The sequence below is a fragment of the Pseudophryne corroboree genome, chromosome 2, assembly GCF_028390025.1.
Source record: "Pseudophryne corroboree isolate aPseCor3 chromosome 2, aPseCor3.hap2, whole genome shotgun sequence".
In the NCBI taxonomy this organism is placed as follows: Eukaryota; Metazoa; Chordata; class Amphibia; order Anura; family Myobatrachidae; genus Pseudophryne; species Pseudophryne corroboree.
The window spans coordinates 65,700,448-65,722,906 of NC_086445.1; the positions used below are offsets into that span (position 1 = coordinate 65,700,448).

The window sequence follows — 22,459 nt, forward strand, 5'->3', positions numbered from 1 at the left end:
CCGGGTACCAAGCTCTTCTTGGCCAGTCCAGAACAATGAGTATAGTTCTTACTTCTCTTCTCCTTATTATCCTCAGTACCTTGGGTATGAGAGGAAGAGGAGGGAACACATAAACCGACCGGTACACCCACAGTGTCACTAGAGCGTCCACAGCTATCGCCTGAGGGTCTCTTCACCTGGCGCAATATCTTTCTAGCTTTTTGTTTAGGCGGGACGCCATCATGTCCACCTGTGGCCTTTCCCAACGGTTTACAATCAGTTGGAAGACTTCTGGATGAAGTCCCTACTCTCCCGGGTGGAGGTCGTGCCTGCTGAGGAAGTCTGCTTCCCAGTTGTCCACTCCCGGAATGAACACTGCTGACAGTGCTAACATGTGATTTGCCGCCCATCGGAGAATCCTTGTGGCTTCTGCCATCGCCGTCCTGCTTCTTGTGCCACCCTGTCGGTTTACATGGGCGACTGCCGTGATGTTGTCTGACTGGATCAGTACCGGCTGGTTTTGAAGCAGGGGTTTTGCCTGACTTAGGGCATTGTAAATGGCCCTCAGTTCCAGAATATTTGTGTAGGGAAGTCTCCTGACTTGACCATAGTCCTTGGAAGTTTCTCGAAGGCTGGCATCCGTGGTCACCAGGACCCAGTCCTGTATGCCGAATCTGCGGCCCTCTTGAAGATGAGCACTTTGCAGCCACCACAGCAGAGACACCCTGGTCCTTGGAGACAGGGTTATCAGCCGATGCATCTGAAGATGCGATCCGGACCACTTGTCCAACAGATCCCACTGAAAGATCCTTGCATGGAACCTGCTGAATGGAATTGCTTCGTAGGAAGCTAACATTTTTCCCAGGACTCGCGTGCAGTGATGCACCGACACCTGTTTTGGTTTCAGGAGGCCTCTGACTAGAGATGACAGCTCCTTGGCTTTCTCCTCCGGGAGAAACACTTTTCTGTTCTGTGTCCAGAACCATCCCCAGGAACAGTAGACGTGTCGTAGGGACCAGCTGTGACTTTGGAATATTTAGAATCCAACCGTGCTGTTGTAGCACCTCCCGAGATAGTGCTACCCCGACCAACAACTGCTCTGGACCTCGCCTTTATCAGGAGATCGTCCAAGTACGGGATAATTAAAACTCCCTGTTTTCGAAGGAGTATCATCATTTCGGCCATTACCTTGGTCAATACCCTCGGTGCCGTGGACAGACCAAACGGCAACGTCTGGAATTGGTAATGACAATCCTGTACCACAAATCTGAGGTACTCCTGGTGATGATGGTAAATGGGGACATGCAGGTAAGCATCCTTGATGTCCAGTGATACCATGTAATCCCCCTCGTCCAGGCTTGAAATAACCGCCCTGAGCGATTCCATCTTGAACTTGAATCTTTTTATATATGTGTTCAAGGATTTCAAATTTAAAATGGGTCTCACCGAACCGTCCGGTTTCGGTACCACAAACATTGTGGAATAGTAACCCCGTCCTTGTTGAAGGAGGGGCACCTTGACTATCACCTGCTGGGAATACAGCTTGTGAATTGCCTCTAGCACTGCCTCCCTGCCTGAGGGAGTTGTTGGCAAGGCATATTTGAGGAAACGGCGGGGGGGGGAGACGTCTCGAATTCCAGCTTGTACCCCTGAGATACTACTTGAAGGATCCAGGGATCCACCCGTGAGCGAGCCCACTGATTGCTGAAGTTTTTGAGACGGGCCCCAACCGTACCTGGCTCCACCTGTGGAGCCCCAGCGTCATGCGGTGGACTTGGAGGAAGCGGGGGAGGACTTTTGCTCCTGGGAACTGGCTGCATGCTGCAGCTTTTTCCCTCTACCTCTGCTCTGGGCAGAAAGGACGCGCCTTTAACCCGCTTTCCTTTCTGGGGCCGAAAGGACTGTACCCGATAATATGGTGCTTTCTTTGGCTGTGAGGGAACATGGGGTAAAAATGCTGACTTCCCAGCTGTTGCTGTGGAAACGAGGTCCGAGAGACCATCCCCGAACAACTCCTCACCCTTATAAAGGCAAAACTTCCATGTGCCTTTTAGAATCTGCATCACCCGTCCACTGCCGAGTCCATAATCCTCTCCTGGCAGAAATGGACATTGCACTTATTTTAGATGCCAGCCGGCAAATATCCCTCTGTGCATCTCTCATGTATAAGACAGCGTCTTTAATATGCTCTATGGTTAGCAATATAGTGTCCCTGTCTAGGGTATCAAGATTTTCCGACAGGGAATCTGACCACGCAGCTGCAGCACTGCACATCCATGCTGAAGCAATAGCTGGTCTCAGTAGAATACCTGTGTGAGTATATACAGACTTCAGGATAGCCTCCTGCTTTCTATCAGCAGGCTCCTTTAGGGCGGCCGTATCCGGAGACGGTAGTGCCACCTTCTTTGACAGGCGTGTGAGCGCTTTATCCACCCTAGGGGATGTTTCCCAACGTGACCTATCCTCTGGCGGGAAAGGGTACGTCATTAGTAACCTTTTAGAAAATTACCAGTTTCTTATCGGGGGAAGCCCACGCTTCTTCACACACTTCATTTAATTCCTCAGATGGGGGAAAAACCACTGGTAGTTTTTTCTCCCCAAACATAATACCCTTTTTTGTGGTACCTGGGGTAACATCAGAAATGTGCAACACATTTTTCATTGCCTCAATCATGTAACGTGTGGCCCTATTGGAAGTTACATTAGTCTCATCGTCGTCGACACTGGATTCAGTATCCGTGTCGACATCTGTGTCTGCCATCTGAGGTAGCGGGCGTTTTAGAGCCCCTGATGGCTTCTGAGACAGCTGGGCAGGCACGAGCTGAGAAGCCGGCTGTCCCACATCTGCTATGTCGTCAAACCTTTTATGTAAGGAGTTGACACTTTCACGTAATTTCTTCCACAAGTCCATCCACTCAGGTGTCGGCCCCGCAGGGGGTGACATCACATTTATCGGCATCTGCTCCGCCTCCACGTAAGCCTCCTCATCAAACATGTCGACACAGCCGTACCGACACACCGCACACACACAGGGAATGCTCTGACTGAGGACAGGACCCCACAAAGTCTTTTGGGGAGACAGAGAGAGAGTATGCCAGCACACACCAGAGCGCTATCTATAATATATATATATATATATATATATATATATATACACATATACATACATACATACATACATACATACATACAGATTAACACTATAACTGAGTGATTTTCCCTTATAGCTGCTTATATGTATACTACTGCGCCTAAATTTAGTGCCCCCCCTCTTTTTTTACCCTTTGTAGTCTTGAAACTGCAGGGGAGAGCCTGGGAGCGATCCTTCCAGCGGAGCTGTGAGGTAAAAATGGCGCCAGTGTGCTGAGGGAGATAGCTCCGCCCCTTTTCTTCTGCCGCCGATTTCCAGGACCATCTTCTTGTTTCTGGCTCTGTAAGGGGGACGGCGGCGCTGCTCCGGGACCGGACGATCGAGGTCGGGCCCTGTATTCGATCCCTCTGGAGCTAATGGTGTCCAGTAGCCTAAGAAGCCCAAGCTAGCTGCAAGCAGGTAGGTTCGCTTCTTCTCCCCTTAGTCCCTCGTAGCAGTGAGTCTGTTGCCAGCAGATCTCACTGAAAGTAAAAAAACCTAAAATTATACTTTCTTTTCTAGGAGCTCAGGAGAGCCCCTAGTGTGCATCCAGCTCAGCCGGGCACAAGATTCTAACTGAGGTCTGGAGGAGGGTCATAGAGGGAGGAGCCAGTGCACACCAGGTAGTCCTAAAGCTTTCTTTAGTTGTGCCCAGTCTCCTGCGGAGCCGCTATTCCCCATGGTCCTTACGGAGTCCCAGCATCCACTTAGGACGTCAGAGAAAACCTCTGCATCGGTCTGTCCGCTCAGATACATGTACTGTATGTCATCGCATCAAATACTGTAGCCCTGTTTGGCACTCTGCACACATGTGACCAAGCCGCTTAGCGCTTGCTTCTGCTCAGTATTTATTTATTTTATTTTTTACTGATTTTCTGTCCGTGTCACTCTGCTAATGCAATAAAAATACATGCGTACCCTATATACCACTAGTGGATTTACATACTATAACAGTGCGACAAGGATGGTAATCTGAAATAAAAGGGATTTGTGACAGATATGACCGAGCCAAACCAAGTGTCCGCCACTCAACACCATACTAACTTACCACGGCCATGTTTGCGAGAAAAAGTATAAATTCCTAGCCCTCCGTACACTGCCATCCTGTGTGTGAGGGGATGCGATGCAAACAAGCTAGTAAATCTGTAAAGTCCAAAACTACAGTGGGCATCTATGGAATGGTGTCCATAACACGCTAGGTGAATAATCAGTACATTTTATTTATATAGCGCTTTTCTCCAGCAGGAATCAAAGTCGCTCTACAGACAGACAAAAATAAACCAATTTCCATGCGTTAAAAGTTATATTCCACCCAGGAAAGGTACTAGACAAGGCAGCCGTCTTGGGTGCACTGTGTGGCATAGGGAGGCGTAACGAGGAGGAGCAGAGGGTGTGGCAGAGCGATCGCATCTTTGGGCCCCCCTGCTGCAGGGATACTTGAGAGTGTTTCCTCAGGGGGTGCAGGGCTAAGCTGCCGGCCGGGAGACTTACCAACTATTCCGGGTGACCAGGAGCGCCACACGATTTTCAGGAGCCTCCCGGCCATTCCAGGAGAGTAGATCAGTATGGTACAAGTTGTTTTTTCTCCCCCAACATTTACCATCCACATGGACTACAATTGGGAATACTAACCTTGCCCAAAGCATTGTGAGCAAAGTGAGTCACATGGTGCACTAAATGGGGTCACATGATTTAAAATGGCACCCAAACCCCCCCCCCCCAAAAAAAAAAAAAAAAAAAAAACACGAACAATTTATTTAAAAAAAACAAAACACCACACACACACTTCTGTTGACCTTTTGTGGTTGCCACCCTTTTCAGGTGTCTACCTTTCACATGTCCACCTATTGACCCTTTCAACCACCTGCATGTCAACCATTGTGTCTTGACCATCAACCCAATCATCCACACCTGATTCAGACACAGAAGGGGGAATGGTGGCACCAAAGTCAAAAGAACCATAGTCTTTGGTTAGAAGAGTCACTGGAATGCCCTCAGATTTTCTATTGTGGTGATTTTAGAGGAGATTAGGTCCGGGGGCACTAAGCTGCCTGTGACTCTGAACCCCAGGCCCAGTGATCATCTTAAGCATTAGGTTACCTCTATCTTCATTCTTCCTTAAGAATTGTTGTCGCCCACAGTTGGGTGATTTTCAGCTTCCTCCCAATATTGCCAACGCTAAATAAAATGCACCTTTCCCCTTCTCATGCAAAATGAACCTCGCTAGTGATATTCAGCAGAAAGACCCTAATTTACATGAAGAACACGTAAAAACAGAATATGCTATGAAGCCCATAACATTGTAGAATTAATGGTCCTAATAAAACCAACCATGAATAAAATTGCTGTAATTACTAGCGTCCTGGGTATATAGGTCTGTTCACTTCACTCAAGTTTTACACGCTACAAATATGCAAAATACATACTAAAAAGGAATTAGGCTCCATGAGAAAATGTACTGGAAGGCCTACATTACAGCTGGTGGTTTCATTAAAGTATTGGAGTGCTATTTAATGATGCACAAGACTAAATGCATTAATTATAATCAGATAGTTTCTAAAGCAACTACCCGTTTATAGAAAGAACTTGGGATGGTGATTACTGCAAATACTTTGAAGACACTACCAATAAGAAAACTTTCTGCAAATTAAATGAGCTGTTATGCATGATTTCCAAAACACTGTAGTATGGCGACCTCAATGGATTGGCACTGCAGGGCAGGTTTTCAAACTACTCAGTTTGAAGGCCACTTTGAGACTAGTTACTTAAAATGAGACCACTTATATAAAATGAGGAAAGCATTAGTCTCTGGGGGCAGCCCAGTATCTCAGTGGATACTGGACACACCCCCGGGGTGATGCAATCGGGATACCCCGTGAGGTCAAACCCCCTTTTGTTAGGACATAAGCCCTTTTTGGATGTGCACTGTGGAGGCACAGGCGGAGGAGGGAGATATGGAGGGCACACTGGTTGCGTCAACCAAACCCTTGAACGCCTCTTGGAAAGAGACTGGGGGCACTGTTATGATGAAAAATATCATTCATTTTTAAACTTCTTTTATTACAGGCTTACCATTTGAGAATATACAAGTACTATAAGAAACGTGTAGAAAATATGGTGCTGAAGATGTGTGGGTGACACTTAAGGTCACTACAAGCAGACACAAGGGGGTAAATTTACTAAGATGGGAGTTCTATTTTAGACGGGATGTTGCCCATAGCAACCAATCAGATTCTACTTCTCATTTATCTAGCAACTTCTAGAAGATAATATAGGTTGAGTATCCCATATCCAAATATTCCGAAATACGGAATATTCCGAAATACGGAATATTCCGAAATACGGAGTTTTTTGAGTGAGAGTGAGATAGTGAAACCTTTGTTTTTTGATGGCTCAATGTACACAAACTTTGTTTAATACACAAAGTTATTAAAAATATTGTATTAAATGGCCTTCAGGCTGTGTGTATAAGATGTATATGAAACATAAATGAATTGTGTGAATGTACACACACTTTGCTTGATGCACAAAGTTATAAAAAATATTGGCTAAAATGACCTTCAGGCTGTGTGTATAAGGTGTATATGTAACAAATGTATTCTGTGCTTAGATTTAGGTCCCATCACCATGATATCTCATTATGGTATGCAATTATTCCAAATACGGAAAAATCAGATATCCAAAATACCTCTGGTCCCAAGCATTTTGGATAAGGGATACTCAACCTGTACCTGGGATCTGATTGGTTGCTATGGGCAACATCCCATCCTAAATAGAACTCCCATCTTAGTAAATTTACCCTAAGGTCTGATAAAACTCCCATCTGGTGAAAATATTAGGGGGGGGGGGGGGGGAATAAAAAAAAAAAAAAAAAAAAAAAGAATACAGTAGGAAAGATTTCACATGCAATTTTTATATTCATTTTAATTGCATCAGACCAGGTGAAAAATATATTCCTTATAAGCTATATATAGAGCATCGTATTACTAGGGTATAGGGTGCAATCATCAGACCATTGGATTGGCAAGTTTGAATAGTAGGGTAGTAAAGATTGCTTTCTGTATACTGCTGCTCACTGTGTCAGAGACAGTGGGGGTAATTCAGAGTTGATCGCAGCAGCACATTTATTAGCAGTTGTGCAAAACCATGTGCCTTGCAGGGGGAGCAGATATAACATGTGCAGAGAGAGTTCGATTTGGGTGGGTTATTTTGTTTCTGTGTAGGGTAAATACTGGCTGCTTTATTTTTACACTGAAATTTAAAATTTTCAGTTTCAGCACATCCCACCCAAATCTAACTCTCTCTGCACATCTTATATCTGCCCCCACTGAAGTGCACATGGTTTTGCCCAACTGCTAACAGATTTGCTGCTGCAATCAACTCTGAATTAGGCCCAGTGAACAGCGAGTGAGATAGGTACTCACAGCTACTATATAACAAGTAAGAAGGCTGCAGTATGACCGTTTGCCCTATAGGGCATTGGACAATATATGAGAGAGGGAGAGACTGTATTTAGGTAAACAGATCCCATCACAAAATAAACTTTAAATTCTTTTAAACTCTCATTTGTCTCTTCCTATTTCTATTTTTCTTGCGGATCAGAATGTTTTAGCAGATAACCAGTTACATAAGTTTGGCAAACATTTAACATGCTAATATATTCCAAAACCTTGTCAACTCTGCATGGCCAATTATTACATTCAACAAACGCCCTCCCAATCCAAACAAAAACAAAAAAAAAAAAAAATCTGTAAGAATTATACAGGAGTTTATTTGCCCTATAGTTTCTACTCCTTATTACAGGGAAGGGGAACCTTTGGCCCTCCAGCTGTTGTTGAACTACACATCCCAGCATGCCTCGCAACAGTTTTAGCATGGCCAAGTAGCAAAATTGTAGCAGAGCATGCTGGTATGTGTAGTTTAACAACAGCTGGAGGGCCAAAGGTTCCCCATCCCTGCCTTATTAGAAGGCCTGGGGTGTGCAGTTACTCCATTTCAGGCTAGAAATTGCCTACCTTCCTCTCTGGAAGCCAACAAGAGGGAAGAAACCCATAATTAGCCAAGAAATTTTGTAATGAACTTCATTTGATTTTAATTACGTTTGGAGGTTTAATTAAACATCCAAATCAATATTTGTAATTACTAAACTCATTTATCTGAGCAAACAAAAATTCAAACCCTTCAGTGCCCTGATGAAAGTATTATAGGCCTTCAGAAAACTGTACTAATGCATATGAGGAGAGAGTTCTTTACAAATCTATGAATCCTTTTGAACACTGTATAGAGAATAAATCCAACTTCACACTCATACCATGGACAGAACTGACCTTATACTTTCCCAATCCCACCCACCACAGCTGAATAAATTAACAAATCACCCCTACTCTATACATAGACCATTCCATAAAGTAGGAGTGAATAAATGCAGGGAGGTGTGGACCAGGAACATTGCATCTCTGGGGCATCACACGGTCAAATGGCCAGTCCTGCTATAAAAGCAAATTTTCCTACAATTTAGCTCTTCCACTCTATGCTGTTCGGGCACGCTAAAAATTAGGGCATCCTGGGATTTGTAGTTTGACAGCAGCTGGAGTGCTGCAGGTTGCCTAGCCCTGGTCTAGTCATCAAATCATGGAGAGGGATAAGGTACCAACCAATCAGCTGCCAACTGTCATTTTACAGGAGGTTCTAGAAACTGTTTGAAGCAGATGAGCAACTTCACTTTCTCTCTCCAAGAATTGATAAATTTCCCCCATTATGAGATAATCGCTCACATACTCTGTGCACTAAAGGAAGGGAGTAGTATTAGCAAATTCATCAGAATGATGATAAACGTTGCAGGCAGAGTAAAATTCAGGCAAGCATTCTCATGGTCGGTATATTAGTCAAAGAAATCGTGCATAATTTTTTCCTGAATTAAACTGAGGGAAACAAGGTTTGTAGCCCAGCTCCTTGTTAGTTGTTATAGGGAAAAAAAACAACAACAACAACAACAACAACAACAAAAAAAACCACACACAACGCACGAGTTTTATCATTCAGGACCTTATATTAAAAAGAAGAGAATATGACAGACACAGGACAGTCACAGAACAAACATACTGTATGCAGCCTCCACTTACATTTTTGCTCCCTCAGATACAGGGGTTGCCTGAAGTATACTACACTACCAGCTCGATTGTGCTATGGCCCCGATCCATCAAACACATATTGCCGCCTTTTACCAATCCCGACAGCTGGCTTGGGGAATCGGAAATATTAAACATATTTAAAACTCCCAATTCTCTGATCCCGAGAACTGTTGGGATTGGCAAATTGTGGATTTTTAAACATATTTAATTTCCCAGATGGATTGCTAATCATTGATGGCAGATGATCAGTGATTCGGTGGGTGATGCCGTCAAATTGGAGAACCGGGGCCGCTGATGTATGGGGGCCATTAGACTCCAGCACCTGCACTGCTGCATGGTGAACACAACAGGGGGGGGGGGGGGGGGGGCTGTTTTGTACGAGTTGATAGAACAATAATTAAGCAGAGGATGTTTTAAACAAAAACATGTCAGGTATTGTTAGAGATTGTTAATGTGTAATAAAGGGAACACATAGGTACATTTGGAATAGACTTGTATAGAGAACAGTTGTAGACTCTGATATGTACAGTAGAGGTAGACAACGGAAACTAAAAGAAAACTTCTGCACATTTATTTTTCCAGTAGTTTTCCATGAATCGTGGAGATAAATGACATTACCTGCTTCAGCAAGATAATCATAGTCATATCCCAGATCTCTTGACGGGGCGAAGAACTCTCCATTAGTATACAGTGGAATGAATGGGACCATGTTGTATCCACGATTGTGTCCAATTGGTGCATTGGCCTCTGGAAACACGTCAAGTGTTGGCCGATGTCTTCGCAGCCATTGCTCAAATAAGCTGGGGACGAAAAAGGACAAGCATCAGTACTAACAAACGTAAGTGTGCTTTACTGCACGGAAACCATATACCGATGTTCCTTGCTTATTTGTATTAGGTCTGCCACTGACTGAGGGTGTGCATGTACCCGCATATGACCAGGTACCAGCACATGGAACGGATCTGGCTCACTGCACAAAGATAACTCCCATTTACTCCACCACCTTACCAGCTCCACAAGTGTCCAACACAAAAGGTTTTTTACAGCTATGGAGAAAGGAGTAATTTATAGCCAGAGTGTTATCACCAGGAGTTGCACCTTACACCAAGTGTCTGACCTGGGTATATTTTATACATCATACTTTCCATCTCCATGAGGCTCTTTTTGAAACTTAAAGGGCTTTACCATCTATAAAAGGAGGAGCTCATTGGCTTGTACACATAAATGTTCCCACTACATTTACAAAATACACAATTATTTCTGCTCATCGGAGGACTCACCTGTCAACAAATGTGTGGTGAAGAACAAAAATCGGGTCATTAGCAGAACCCTGGACCAAGGACATAGATCCGTTCAGATAGACATGCAGGGAATTGTGCATGTTACTTTGGGAGCTGTTTGCGATTCCCGACTGTGGGATGGTGAAACCTGGGCACGACAGGAAGGAAAATATTAAACGGGTATAAATGGAAAGCAAACATTCCCAACAAGAGGCGCATTTCACACTAGAACATTTATTTTCTGTTTATCTGCAACAAACAAGGTAAGCAAGACGAAACCAAGGAACAATATTTAATTGTGAGCACATGGACTTATTGTGGAGGTTTTGTATATGGAGATAGGAGTCGCCTGCATACTGTGCCACAGATTTCTGGCTTTCCATAATCTATATATATATATATATATATATATATATATATATATATATATATATATATATATATATATATATCTATATCTATATCTATATCTATATCTATATCTATATCTATATCTATATCTATATCTATATAAGAATTTACTTACCGATAATTCTATTTCTCATAGTCCGTAGTGGATGCTGGGACTCCGTCAGGACCATGGGGAATAGCGGGCTCCGCAGGAGACAGGGCACATCTAAATAAAGCTTTTAGGATCACATGGTGCGTACTGGCTCCTCCCCCTATGACCCTCCTCCAAGCCTCAGTTAGGTACTGTGCCCGGACGAGCGTACACAATAAGGAAGGATCTTGAATCCCGGGTAAGACTCATACCAGCCACACCAATCACACCGTACAACTTGTGATCTGAACCCAGTTAACAGTATGATAACAAAAAACGAAGTAGCCTCTGAAAAGATGGCTCACAACATTAGTAATAACCCGATCTTTGTAACAATAACTATGTACAAGTATTGCAGACAATCCGCACTTGGGATGGGCGCCCAGCATCCACTACGGACTATGAGAAATAGAATTATCGGTAAGTAAATTCTTATTTTCTCTAACGTCCTAGTGGATGCTGGGACTCCGTCAGGACCATGGGGATTATACCAAAGCTCCCAAACGGGCGGGAGAGTGCGGATGACTCTGCAGCACCGAATGAGAGAACTCCAGGTCCTCCTTAGCCAGAGTATCAAATTTGTAAAATTTTACAAACGTGTTCTCCCCTGACCACGTAGCTGCTCGGCAAAGTTGTAATGCCGAGACCCCTCGGGCAGCCGCCCAAGATGAGCCCACTTTTCTTGTGGAGTGGGCCTTTACAGATTTAGGCTGTGGCAGGCCTGCCACAGAATGTGCAAGTTGGATTGTGCTACAGATCCAACGTGCAATCGTCTGTTTAGACGCAGGAGCACCCATCTTGTTGGGTGCATACAATATAAACAACGAGTCAGATTTTCTGACTCCAGCTGTCCTTGAAATATATATTTTTAATGCTCTGACAACGTCCAGTAACTTGGAGTCCTCCAAGTCGCTAGTAGCCGCAGGCACCACAATAGGCTGGTTCAAGTGAAAAGCCGAAACCACCTTAGGGAGAAAATGAGGACGTGTCCGCAGTTCTGCCCTGTCCGAATGGAAAATCAGATATGGGCTTTTGTATGATAAAGCCGCCAACTCTGAAACTCTCCTGGCTGAAGCCAGGGCCAATAGCATGGTTACCTTCCATGTAAGGTATTTTAAATCTACCGATTTTAGAGGCTCAAACCAATGAGATTTGAGAAAATTCAAAACTACGTTCAAATCCCACGGTGCCACTGGAGGCACTATTGGGGGTTGTATATGTAGTACACCTTTGACAAAAGTTTGTACTTCAGGCACTGATGCCAATTCCTTCTGGAAGAAGATTGATAAGGCCGAAATTTGAACTTTAATGGACCCCAATTTTAGGCCCATAGACAATCCTGCTTGCAGGAAATGTAAGAATCGACCCAATTGAAATTCTTCCGTTGGAGCCTTCTTGGCCTCACACCACGCAACATATTTTTGCCAAATGCGGTGATAATGTTGTACAGTCACTTCCTTTCTAGCCTTAATCAAGGTAGGAATAACTTCCTCTGGAATGCCCTTTTCTTTTAGAATCCGGCGTTCAACCGCCATGCCGTCAAACGCAGACGCGGTAAGTCTTGGAACATACAAGGTCCCTGCTGAAGCAGATCCCTTCTTAGCGGTAGAGGCCATGGATCCTCCGTGAGCATCTCTTGAAGTTCCGGATACCAAGTTCTTCTTGGCCAGTCCGGAGCCACCAGTATTGTTCTTACTCCTCTTTTCCGTATAATTCTCAGTACCTTTGGTATGAGAGGCAGAGGAGGGAACACATACACTGACTGGTACACCCACGGTGTTACCAGAGCGTCCACAGCTATTGCCTGAGGGTCTCTTGACCTGGCGCAATATCTGTCCAATTTTTTGTTGAGGCGAGACGCCATCATGTCCACCTTTGGTCTTTCCCAACGGTTCACAATCATGTGGAAGACTTCTGGATGAAGTCCCCACTCTCCCGGGTGAAGGTCGTGTCTGCTGAGGAAGTCTGCTTCCCAGTTGTCCACTCCCGGGATGAACACTGCTGACAGTGCTATGACATGATTCTCCGCCCAGCGCAGAATCCTTGCAGCTTCTGTCATTGCTCTTCTGCTTCTCGTGCCGCCTTGTCGGTTTACGTGGGCGACTGCCGTGATGTTGTCCGACTGGATCAACACCGGCTGACCCTGAAGCAGCGATTTTGCCAGGCTTAGAGCATTGTAGATCGCTCTTAGCTCCAGTATATTTATGTGAAGGGACGTCTCCAGGTTTGACCACACGCCCTGGAAGTTTCTTCCCTGTGTGACTGCTCCCCAGCCTCTCAGGCTGGCATCCGTAGTCACCAGGACCCAGTCCTGTATGCCGAATCTGCGGCTCTCTAACAGATGGGCACTCTGCAACCACCACAGGAGAGACAACCTTGTTCTTGGTGACAGTGTTATCCGCTGATGCATGTGCAGATGCGATCCGGACCATTTGTCCAGCAGATCCCACTGAAATGTCCGTGCATGGAATCTGCCGAATGGAATCGCTTCGTAAGAAGCCACCATCTTTCCCAGGACTCTTGTGCATTGATGTACTGACACAGTTCCTGGTTTTAGGAGGTTCCTGACAAGTTCGGATAACTCCCTTGCTTTCTCCTCCGGGAGAAACACCTTTTTCTGAACCGTGTCCAGAATCATTCCCAGGAACAGCAGACGAGTTGTCGGGGTCAATTGAGATTTTGGAAGATTCAGAATCCACCCGTGTTGCTGAAGCACTACCTGGGTTAGTGCTACACCGACTTCCAGCTGTTCTCTGGACTTTGCCCTTATCAGGAGGTCGTCCAAGTAAGGGATAATTAATACGCCTTTTCTTCGTAGAAGAACCATCATTTCGGTCATTACCTTGGTAAAGACCCGAGGGGCCGTGGACAAACCAAACGGCAGCGTTTGAAACTGATAATGACAGTCTTGTATCACGAACCTGAGATACCCTTGGTGTGAGGGGTAAATTGGGACATGCAGATAAGCATCTTTTATGTCCAGGGACACCATGAAGTCCCCTTCTTCCAGATTCGCTATCACTGCTCTGAGTGACTCCATCTTGAACTTGAATTTCTGTATGTACAGGTTCAAGGATTTCAGGTTTAGAATAGGTCTTACCGAACCGTCCGGCTTCGGTACCACAAATAGTGTGGAATAATACCCCTTTCCCTGTTGTAGGAGGGGTACCTTGACTATCACCTGCTGAGAATACAGCTTGTGAATGGCTTCCAAAACCGACGTCCTTTCTGAGGGAGACGTTGGTAAAGCAGACTTTAGGAACCGGCGAGGGGGAGACCTTTCGAACTCCAACATGTAACCCTGAGATATTATCTGCAGGATCCACGGGTCCACTTGTGAGCGAGCCCACTGATTGCTGAAAATCTTGAGTCGACCCCCCACCGCTCCTGAGTCCGCTTGTAAAGCCCCAGCGTCATGCTGATGGCTTTGTAGAACCCGGGGCGGGCTTCTGGTCCTGGGCAGGGGCTGCTTGCTGCCCTCTCTTACCCTTTCCTCTGCCTCGCGGCAGATAAGACTGTCCTTTTGGTCGCTTGTTTTTATAGGAGCGAAAGGACTGCGGCTGAAAAGACGGTGTCTTTTTCTGTTGGGAGGGGGTCTGAGGTAAAAAAGTGGATTTGCCGGCAGTTGCCGTGGCCACCAGGTCCGAAAGACCGACCCCAAATAATTCCTCTCCTTTATATGGCAATACTTCCATATGCCTTTTGGAATCCGCATCACCTGACCACTGTCGCGTCCATAAACTTCTTCTGGCAGATATGGACATCGCGCTTACTCTTGATGCTAGAGTACAAATATCCCTCTGAGCATCTCGCATATAAAGAAAAGCATCCTTTAATTGCTCTAGAGTCAATAAAATACTGTCCCTATCCAGGGTATCAATATTTTCAGTCAGAGAATCCAACCACACTACCCCAGCACTGCACATCCAGGCTGAGGCTACTGCCGGTCGCAGTATAACACCAGTATGTGTGTATATACTCTTCAGTGTAGTTTCCAGCCTCCTATCTGCTGGATCCTTGAGGGCGGCCGTATCAGGAGACGGCAACGCCACTTGCTTTGATAAACGTGTGAGCGCCTTATCCACCCTAGGGGGTGTTTCCCAGCGCGCCCTAACCTCTGGTGGGAAAGGGTATAATGCCAATAACTTCTTGGAAATTAGCAGTTTTCTATCTGGGTTAACCCACGCTTCGTCACACACGTCATTCAATTCCTCTGATTCTGGAAAAGCTACAGGTAGTTTTTTCACCCCCCACATAATACCCCTTTTTGAGGTACCAGCAGTATCAGAGATCTGCAAAGCCTCCTTCATTGCCGTGATCATATAACGTGTGGCCCTATTGGAAAATACGTTTGTTTCTTCACCGTCGACACTAGATTCATCTGTGTCGGTACCCGTGTCGACTGACTGAGGTAAGGGACGTTTTACAGCCCCTGACGGTGTCTGAGACGCCTGAGCCGGTACTAACTGGTTTTCCGGCCGTCTCATTTCGTCAACTGACTTTTGTAATGTGCTAACATTATCACGTAATTCCATAACTAAAGCCATCCATTCCGGTGTCGACTCCCTAGGGGGTGACATCACCATTACCGGCAATTGCTCTGCCTCCACACCAACATCGTCCTCATACATGTCGACACACACGTACCGACACACAGCAGCCACACAGGGAATGCTCTAATCGAAGACAGGACCCTCTTAGCCCTTTGGGGAGACAGAGGGAGAGTTTGCCAGCACACACCAAAAGCGCTATAAATGTATATAAACAACCCTAGAAGGTGTTGTTTTTGATATAAGCGCTTTTAATATATCAATATCGCCAAATTATGCCCCCCTTTTCTTTGTTACCCTGTTTCTGTAGTGCAGTGCAGGGGAGAGTCCTGGGAGCCTTCCTCACCAGCGGAGCTGAGCAGGAAAATGGCGCTGAGTGCTGAGGAGAATAAGCTCCGCCCCTTTTTCGGCGGGCTTTTCTCCCGGGTTTTAAGAAAACTGGCCTGGGTTAAATACATACATATAGCCTTAATGGCTATATGTGATGTATTTATTTTGCCACTAAAGGTATTTAATATTGCTGCCCAGGGCGCCCCCAGCAGCGCCCTGCACCCTCCGTGACTGAATCAGTGAGACGTGTAGCAACAATGGCGCACAGCTGCAGTGCTGTGCGCTACCTTCATGAAGACTGAGGAGTCTTCTGCCGCCTGCTTTCCGGACCTCCGTCTTCAGCGTCTGTAAGGGGGATCGGCGGCGCGGCTCCGGGACGAACCCCAGGAGGACCTGTGTTCCGACTCCCTCTGGAGCGAAGTGTCCAGTAGCCTAAGACTCCAATCCATCCTGCACGCAGGTGAGTTGGAAATCTCTCCCCTAAGTCCCTCGATGCAGTGATCCTGTTGCCAGCAGGATTCACTGAGATTTAAACCTAAAAAAACTTTTTCTAAGCAGCTCTTTAGGAGAGCCACCTAGATTGCACCCTTCTCGGACGGGCACAAAAACCTAACTGAGGCTTGGAGGAGGGTCATAGGGGGAGGAGCCAGTACGCACCATGTGATCCTAAAAGCTTTATTTAGATGTGCCCTGTCTCCTGCGGAGCCCGCTATTCCCCATGGTCCTGACGGAGTCCCAGCATCCACTAGGACGTTAGAGAGATAGATAGATAGATAGATAGATAGATAGATAGATAGATAGATAGATAGATAGATAGATAGATAGATAGATAGATAGATAGATAGATAGATAGATAGATAGATAGATAGATAGATAGATATAGTGTAGATAAACGGCGGCACTCTGACAGACTCCTCAATATGCAAAAATCAGGTCATTCATTGAGACCGTGAAACGGTCTCAATAAATGACCTGATTTTTGCATATTGAGGAGTCTGTCTGAGTGCCGCCGTTTATCTACACCATATACTAGTGACCTGGAGTCACCCGGAGGGCACCGCAGCATTTACCACACAGGCGTCCAGGAGTGCCGGGCCATCCACAGCCACATTATATATATATATATATATTTCTTTTTTGCCAATTGCCTCTCATTGGAAGAGGACACCCACTCCCTTATTTGTGTTCTAGCAGAGCCTAGTTGTCACTCGTTTATAGCCAGATTCCGATTGGCTACTATAGGCATCACTTTCCCTCATTAGAAGATTTGAGGACTCTCTCCCGTAGTGATGCTTCTACCTTCCAATGTGTTCCTAAAGCTGAAGTTGGCAGTTCGATCCATAAGTCCAGTATCATAGTTTGCCATCGATAAACACGCTTCTACATCGGCTGAGGTGGGCAACCTGGGGGTCCGGTTTCTGTCATGTCGTCCAGGACTCCTCAGTAGGGGACCCTCAGATGTGCCATTGCACACGATTCTCAGACGATTATATTCTTCAGGCTGACTGCACACAATCTGTGAAGACACAAAAAACACCAAGGGACACAAATTACAAAAGGTGTTTTTGACCATGACCTTAAAGGGCAGTATTCGATACTTTTCACCCCCTTCCTCACCAGTTGCGTTTCTGCTAATGGGTATAGTATAATCATTTTAGCTCGCTACCCCGGTAGTGAGGGTGTCCAACCCTTTACGCAGCTAAACCCGATTACTATGGGCACGATAACAGAGATTACTTTAGAAAAGGAGATTGAATACCACCCTAACGATATATCACGCCCAAAGTGTTAAAAAACGAAGAGGTCTATTTACTAAACCTTGGATGGAGATAAAGTGGACAGAGATAATGTAACAGGCAGTCAGCTCCTAACTGCCATGTTACAGGCTGTGCTTGAAATATGACAGTTAGGAGCGGATTGGCTAGTACTTTATCTCCATCCAATGTTCAGTTAATAGACCCCTATAATAGGTAGTGAATCAGATAGACACCACGGGGGAGATTCAAAATGTTTGAAAAGTCAGTTGGGTGTCTGTTTTTTTCCTATCTAATAGGGAAAAAAAAGGGACACCCAACTGACTTTTCAAACATTTGAATCTCCCCCCACATGTTAGACAGACATTAGGTCAAAAGGTCAACATGAAAACGATAGACAAGTGTTTTTTTTTTTTTATTTAACATGTTTTTAGACTATTTCATACCTTCTCTATCCATGTCAGCATAGGAGTTGGTTATAAACCTTGTGGCGAGCGCAGCGAACACGAAGCGTGGCGAGCCCCGCGAGAGTATGCCTTTCACCTTCCTAGACTGCCACTGGCTGAAGGGCACACAGCACCCTCCGAGTAGGTCATGCCTAAACATGTAGCGTCTTCCTGTATTTGTAGGAAGCGCATACTTGCCTACTCTCCAAGAATGTCCGGAAGGCTCCCGAAAATCGTGCGACCCTCCCGGCCCCCCAAAAGAGCAGGCAAGTCTCACGATTTTTCAGGCACTTTCAGTAAAGTGAGTGGTACTGGCAGTCGATGACGCGTTTCTTGCAGAATCACGTAACTATAACCACGCCCCCGGCAGTATAATGCCGGTAATATCGGCATTACGGGGCAGGCAGAAGCGCGGCATACATAATGCGACAACCATGCCCCATTCCGCCTCAGCCATACCCCCATTCTGCCTCTACCACACCCCCTCTGCTCATCATAGCCCTGCCCCACCCACCCGGCCAAGTATGTGGAAGCGTGGTCACACCTGTGATTAGAAAACCCCCCCCCTTCCTTCAATATTATCTGGGTAAGTTCTCTACAGGCTTTAAATACGCATGCATCACTTGACACTTTCCATACTTGTAACCCATCTAATGCAGAGGTTCCCAAACATGGTCCTCAAGGCCTTCTAACAGTCCTGGTTTTAAGAATATACATGCTAGAGGACAGATGACTTAATTAGTACTTCAATTTAATCTAACCATCTGTGCTCTAGCATGGAAATCCTTAAACCCTGGACTGTTACGGTACCTGGGCCACTGATCTAAGGTTTTATAGTGCCCAATTTGAAGCAACCAACTGTAAAATACGCGCAATCATAAAATATTTGGAGTGTTATTTCTGCACTGTTTCCCGGCTGGTGAAATGATTGAGGTCTCCATCTTGAGATACCCATCAAGAGCAACTTTGAGGAGGCAAACTGTAAGGTAGAAGATTAATCGCGGCAAAAAACACCATTAATCTCTGTACAGGCCTGGGTTCTATGGAAACACAGTGCGCAAACCTACCTCCCGCAGGATTCCTCCTCCTCATTCTGCCTCTTTGAATCCGTTCCTTTACATGGGGAGTGTGGTTTCTATTATTTTACCCACTGGACATGTGCCCTGCTCTCTGTATACACCCACACACCCCACTAGGGGTATATTTACTAGAGTAAATTATTTCAGAAATGGAGATGTTGCCTATAGCAACCAGATTCTATACATCTAAAATCTTTATTGAAAACCCCCATTTTAGTAAATATACCACTTAGTCCCTTATTGGACACACTTGGACTCTCCTTGGGGATTTGTGATCTCTGAACGCACAGTTGTTTTTTTCCTGTGCTTTAACAAGCTTTATTTTATTTATTTTTTTATTAGATTTTTCGAGGGAGGATGTCTTCCATCCTCATGAGAAGCTGAACCACCATTCATGAACATAGGCCAAGGCCTTAGCCTTTCCATGCCACTTTGTGTCGTGAATGGCATAGTCAATTTTACATTTCTTATCAGATAATTTATTTTGGGTTCTTAATTTTGGCTTCTTGGATTTTACATGTCCTCTATGACATTGGGCATCGGCCTTAGCAGACAACGTTGATGGAATTGCATCGTCAATGTCATGACTGGTGGCAGCAGCAGCTTCAGCACTAGGAATTGGAAGTGGTTCCTGATCTTCCACTACTTTTTACTCCAAATGTTTGTTCCCCATTCCATAGGACAGCACCCCTTAATTATTGAAGCACACAGAACAATGCCCTTTATTTTTACATAATACAAGACAGGGTCAGTGTACATTTATTTTCACGGCACCCCTGGGATCAGAGTCTGGCGGGAAGTCCCGAGCCACACTGTTCCTGGCTCAGATCGTGAAGTTCAGTTCACTGAGAACCACACCCACTCATCTCATCAGCCAGTTATTACAGTTTTCTACAAAATCCATCCATTGGAAGGCCCAGAACAGGCTTCCTGGGTCAAAGTTCTATCTGGTGCATTCCGCTGTGGGGGTCCAACCTGGACCTTAACTCCCCTAAACCTAGCCAGGATCCAACTGGACCACCTCATGTAGGTTTCATACCAAGTGGTGCAGGGGTGTCCAAATGCATAACCAGACAAACAAATAGATCAATTAATTTTATATTTAAGATATATCTCCTATATAATAGCCCAGATCTGTGACTTTGTGATTCATTTGCCAACGCTGTGCGGAGTCACAAGACTGGGCGGAGTTAGTCAAATGAGTCACAGATCTGGCCAAATCTACAGGAGACTAGGAGCAGAAGCAGATGGTATGGGCATGGCACAGGCAGGGGTGCATACCTCCCAGCTTTCTGCAGGAGCTTTCTTCAGGCAGAAGGAGGGACACACACTCGGCGAAAAGGGGGCGTGGCTTCACGGGAGGGTCCCCGTTTTCGTCAGTGAGGGGGCATGCCCAGCGCTCTGTGAGCTGCTGGCATGCCCCCAGGGTAGATGCTAGAATCAAGTGGGCTAAGGGACCTTTTCCGTAAGGGGGAGGAGTTACGACGCAAGGGGGAGGAGCTAGGCCAGCGGGATAGTTCCTCTACTATCCACGCCACCAACTATTACCTTTAGTAATTAGGTGGTGAGCGGAGCGGAGCGAGCCACCGTGCCCGAAGCGTGGCGAGCGAAGCGAGCCCGCGAGGGTACTTTTCGGGTACCCTGTTCGCCCGTAGCTCCTCCCCCTGGTGACGTAGCTCCTCCCCTCAATACGTCACAAGGTCCCTTCAGCCCCTCCGATATAGAACCAACCATGCCCCCAGGGGCTGATTATGAGTCCGGGGGACCCAGGGCACTTGAGACAGGGGAGCCCTATCCAGGGCCGTTTCTACAGGCGTGCGAGCCGTGCATTTGCACGGGGCGCCCGCCGCGGCTCCTGCTGGGGGCTGCTGCCTTCAAACTCCTGCCTCCCCCCGCCCCTCCATTTTACTCCGCTCACTGGGCGGAGTATTACAGTCTGACGCAATTACGTAGTGACGTCATGACGTCACACGCCGGGGATTTAACTGGTAAAGGTAGACGCCGCAGAGGAGCGGGTGGGCGCCTTTTCATAAGTGACCAGTGCGGCACTTACTTAGGCACCAGGTCAGAGCGGCTCAGGCTAACGGAGTGGAGGCCCTGCGGAGGAGTCACTCACTGCAGCTGGAGGCAGCTTTTCAAGGGGTGCGTGCGGCGGCGGTGTTAGGGGAGGAGGACCGTGACGGACAGGCCGCAGCACTCACACCGTGACCCACTGACCGGACCGCGCAGTGAGTATTCTGCAGCCAGCCCAGCAGTCTCTCACAGTCACAATCAGACTGCTGGCTTTTTGTGGTAATTTTCTTGATGTAGTTAATGTAGGCTGTAGATGGGGCCTGCGATTCCCTCCCCCCCTTTGTGTGTGTGTGTGTGTGTGTGTGTGTGTGTGTGTGTGTGTGTGTGTGTGTGTGTGAGTGAGAGAGGGGCTCCGCGGAAACATGGAATCCTATAATTCAACTTTAGGTTTTAAATGGTGCCAATGTGTGTGTTTATTTTGCAGGGTGGGGTAGTTATTCATGTCATGCCTGCTATTTTACCTCCCCTCCCTTCCCTTTTTTTTTGTTAATTAAAGGGTGGTGTGCAAAGGAGCCTATAATGTCACCTTACTTTATTTAAAAATGGGGACACTTGCCTGCCGCACTGTGTAAAATGGGGACTCTTGCCTGCCGCACTGTGTAAAATGGGGACTCTTGCCTGCCGCACTGTGTAAAATGGGGACTCTTGCCTGCCGCACTGTGTAAAATGGGGACTCTTGCCTGCCGCACTGTGTAAAATGGGGACTCTTGCCTGCCGCACTGTGTAAAATGGGGACTCTTGCCTGCCGCACTGTGTAAAATGGGGACTCTTGCCTGCCGCACTGTGTAAAATGGGGACTCTTGCCTGCCGCACTGTGTAAAATGGGGACTCTTGCCTGCCGCACTGTGTAAAATGGGGACTCTTGCCTGCCGCACTGTGTAAAATGGGGACTCTTGCCTGCCGTGCTGTATGAAATGGGGACTCTTGCCTGCCGTGCTGTATGAAATGGGGACTCTTGCCTGCCGTAATGTGTGAAAAGGGGGACTCTTGCCTGCCGTAATGTGTGAAAAGGGGGACGCTGTCTGCCGTACTGTGTAAAATGGGGACTCTTGCCTGCCGTAATGTGTAAAATGGGGAGCCTTGCCTGCCGTAATGTGTAAAATGGGGAGTCTTGCCTGCCGTGCTGTATGAAATGGGGACTCTTGCTTGCCGTAATGTGTAAAATG

General features: G+C 46.3%; 1 protein-coding gene across 1 annotated transcript in view; it reads right to left on the reverse strand.

Moving 5' to 3' along the window:
• Positions 1-22,459, reverse strand: part of TYR (tyrosinase) — a 49,892-nt gene that overhangs the window by 11,428 nt on the left and 16,005 nt on the right. The window contains exons 2-4 of the mRNA XM_063951393.1: positions 17,241-17,457; positions 10,521-10,668; positions 9,859-10,040 (exon numbers count right to left, since the gene is read on the reverse strand). Of these exons, the coding sequence (XP_063807463.1) occupies positions 9,859-10,040; positions 10,521-10,668; positions 17,241-17,457 (547 nt within the window). The remainder of the gene's footprint in view (positions 1-9,858; positions 10,041-10,520; positions 10,669-17,240; positions 17,458-22,459) is intronic.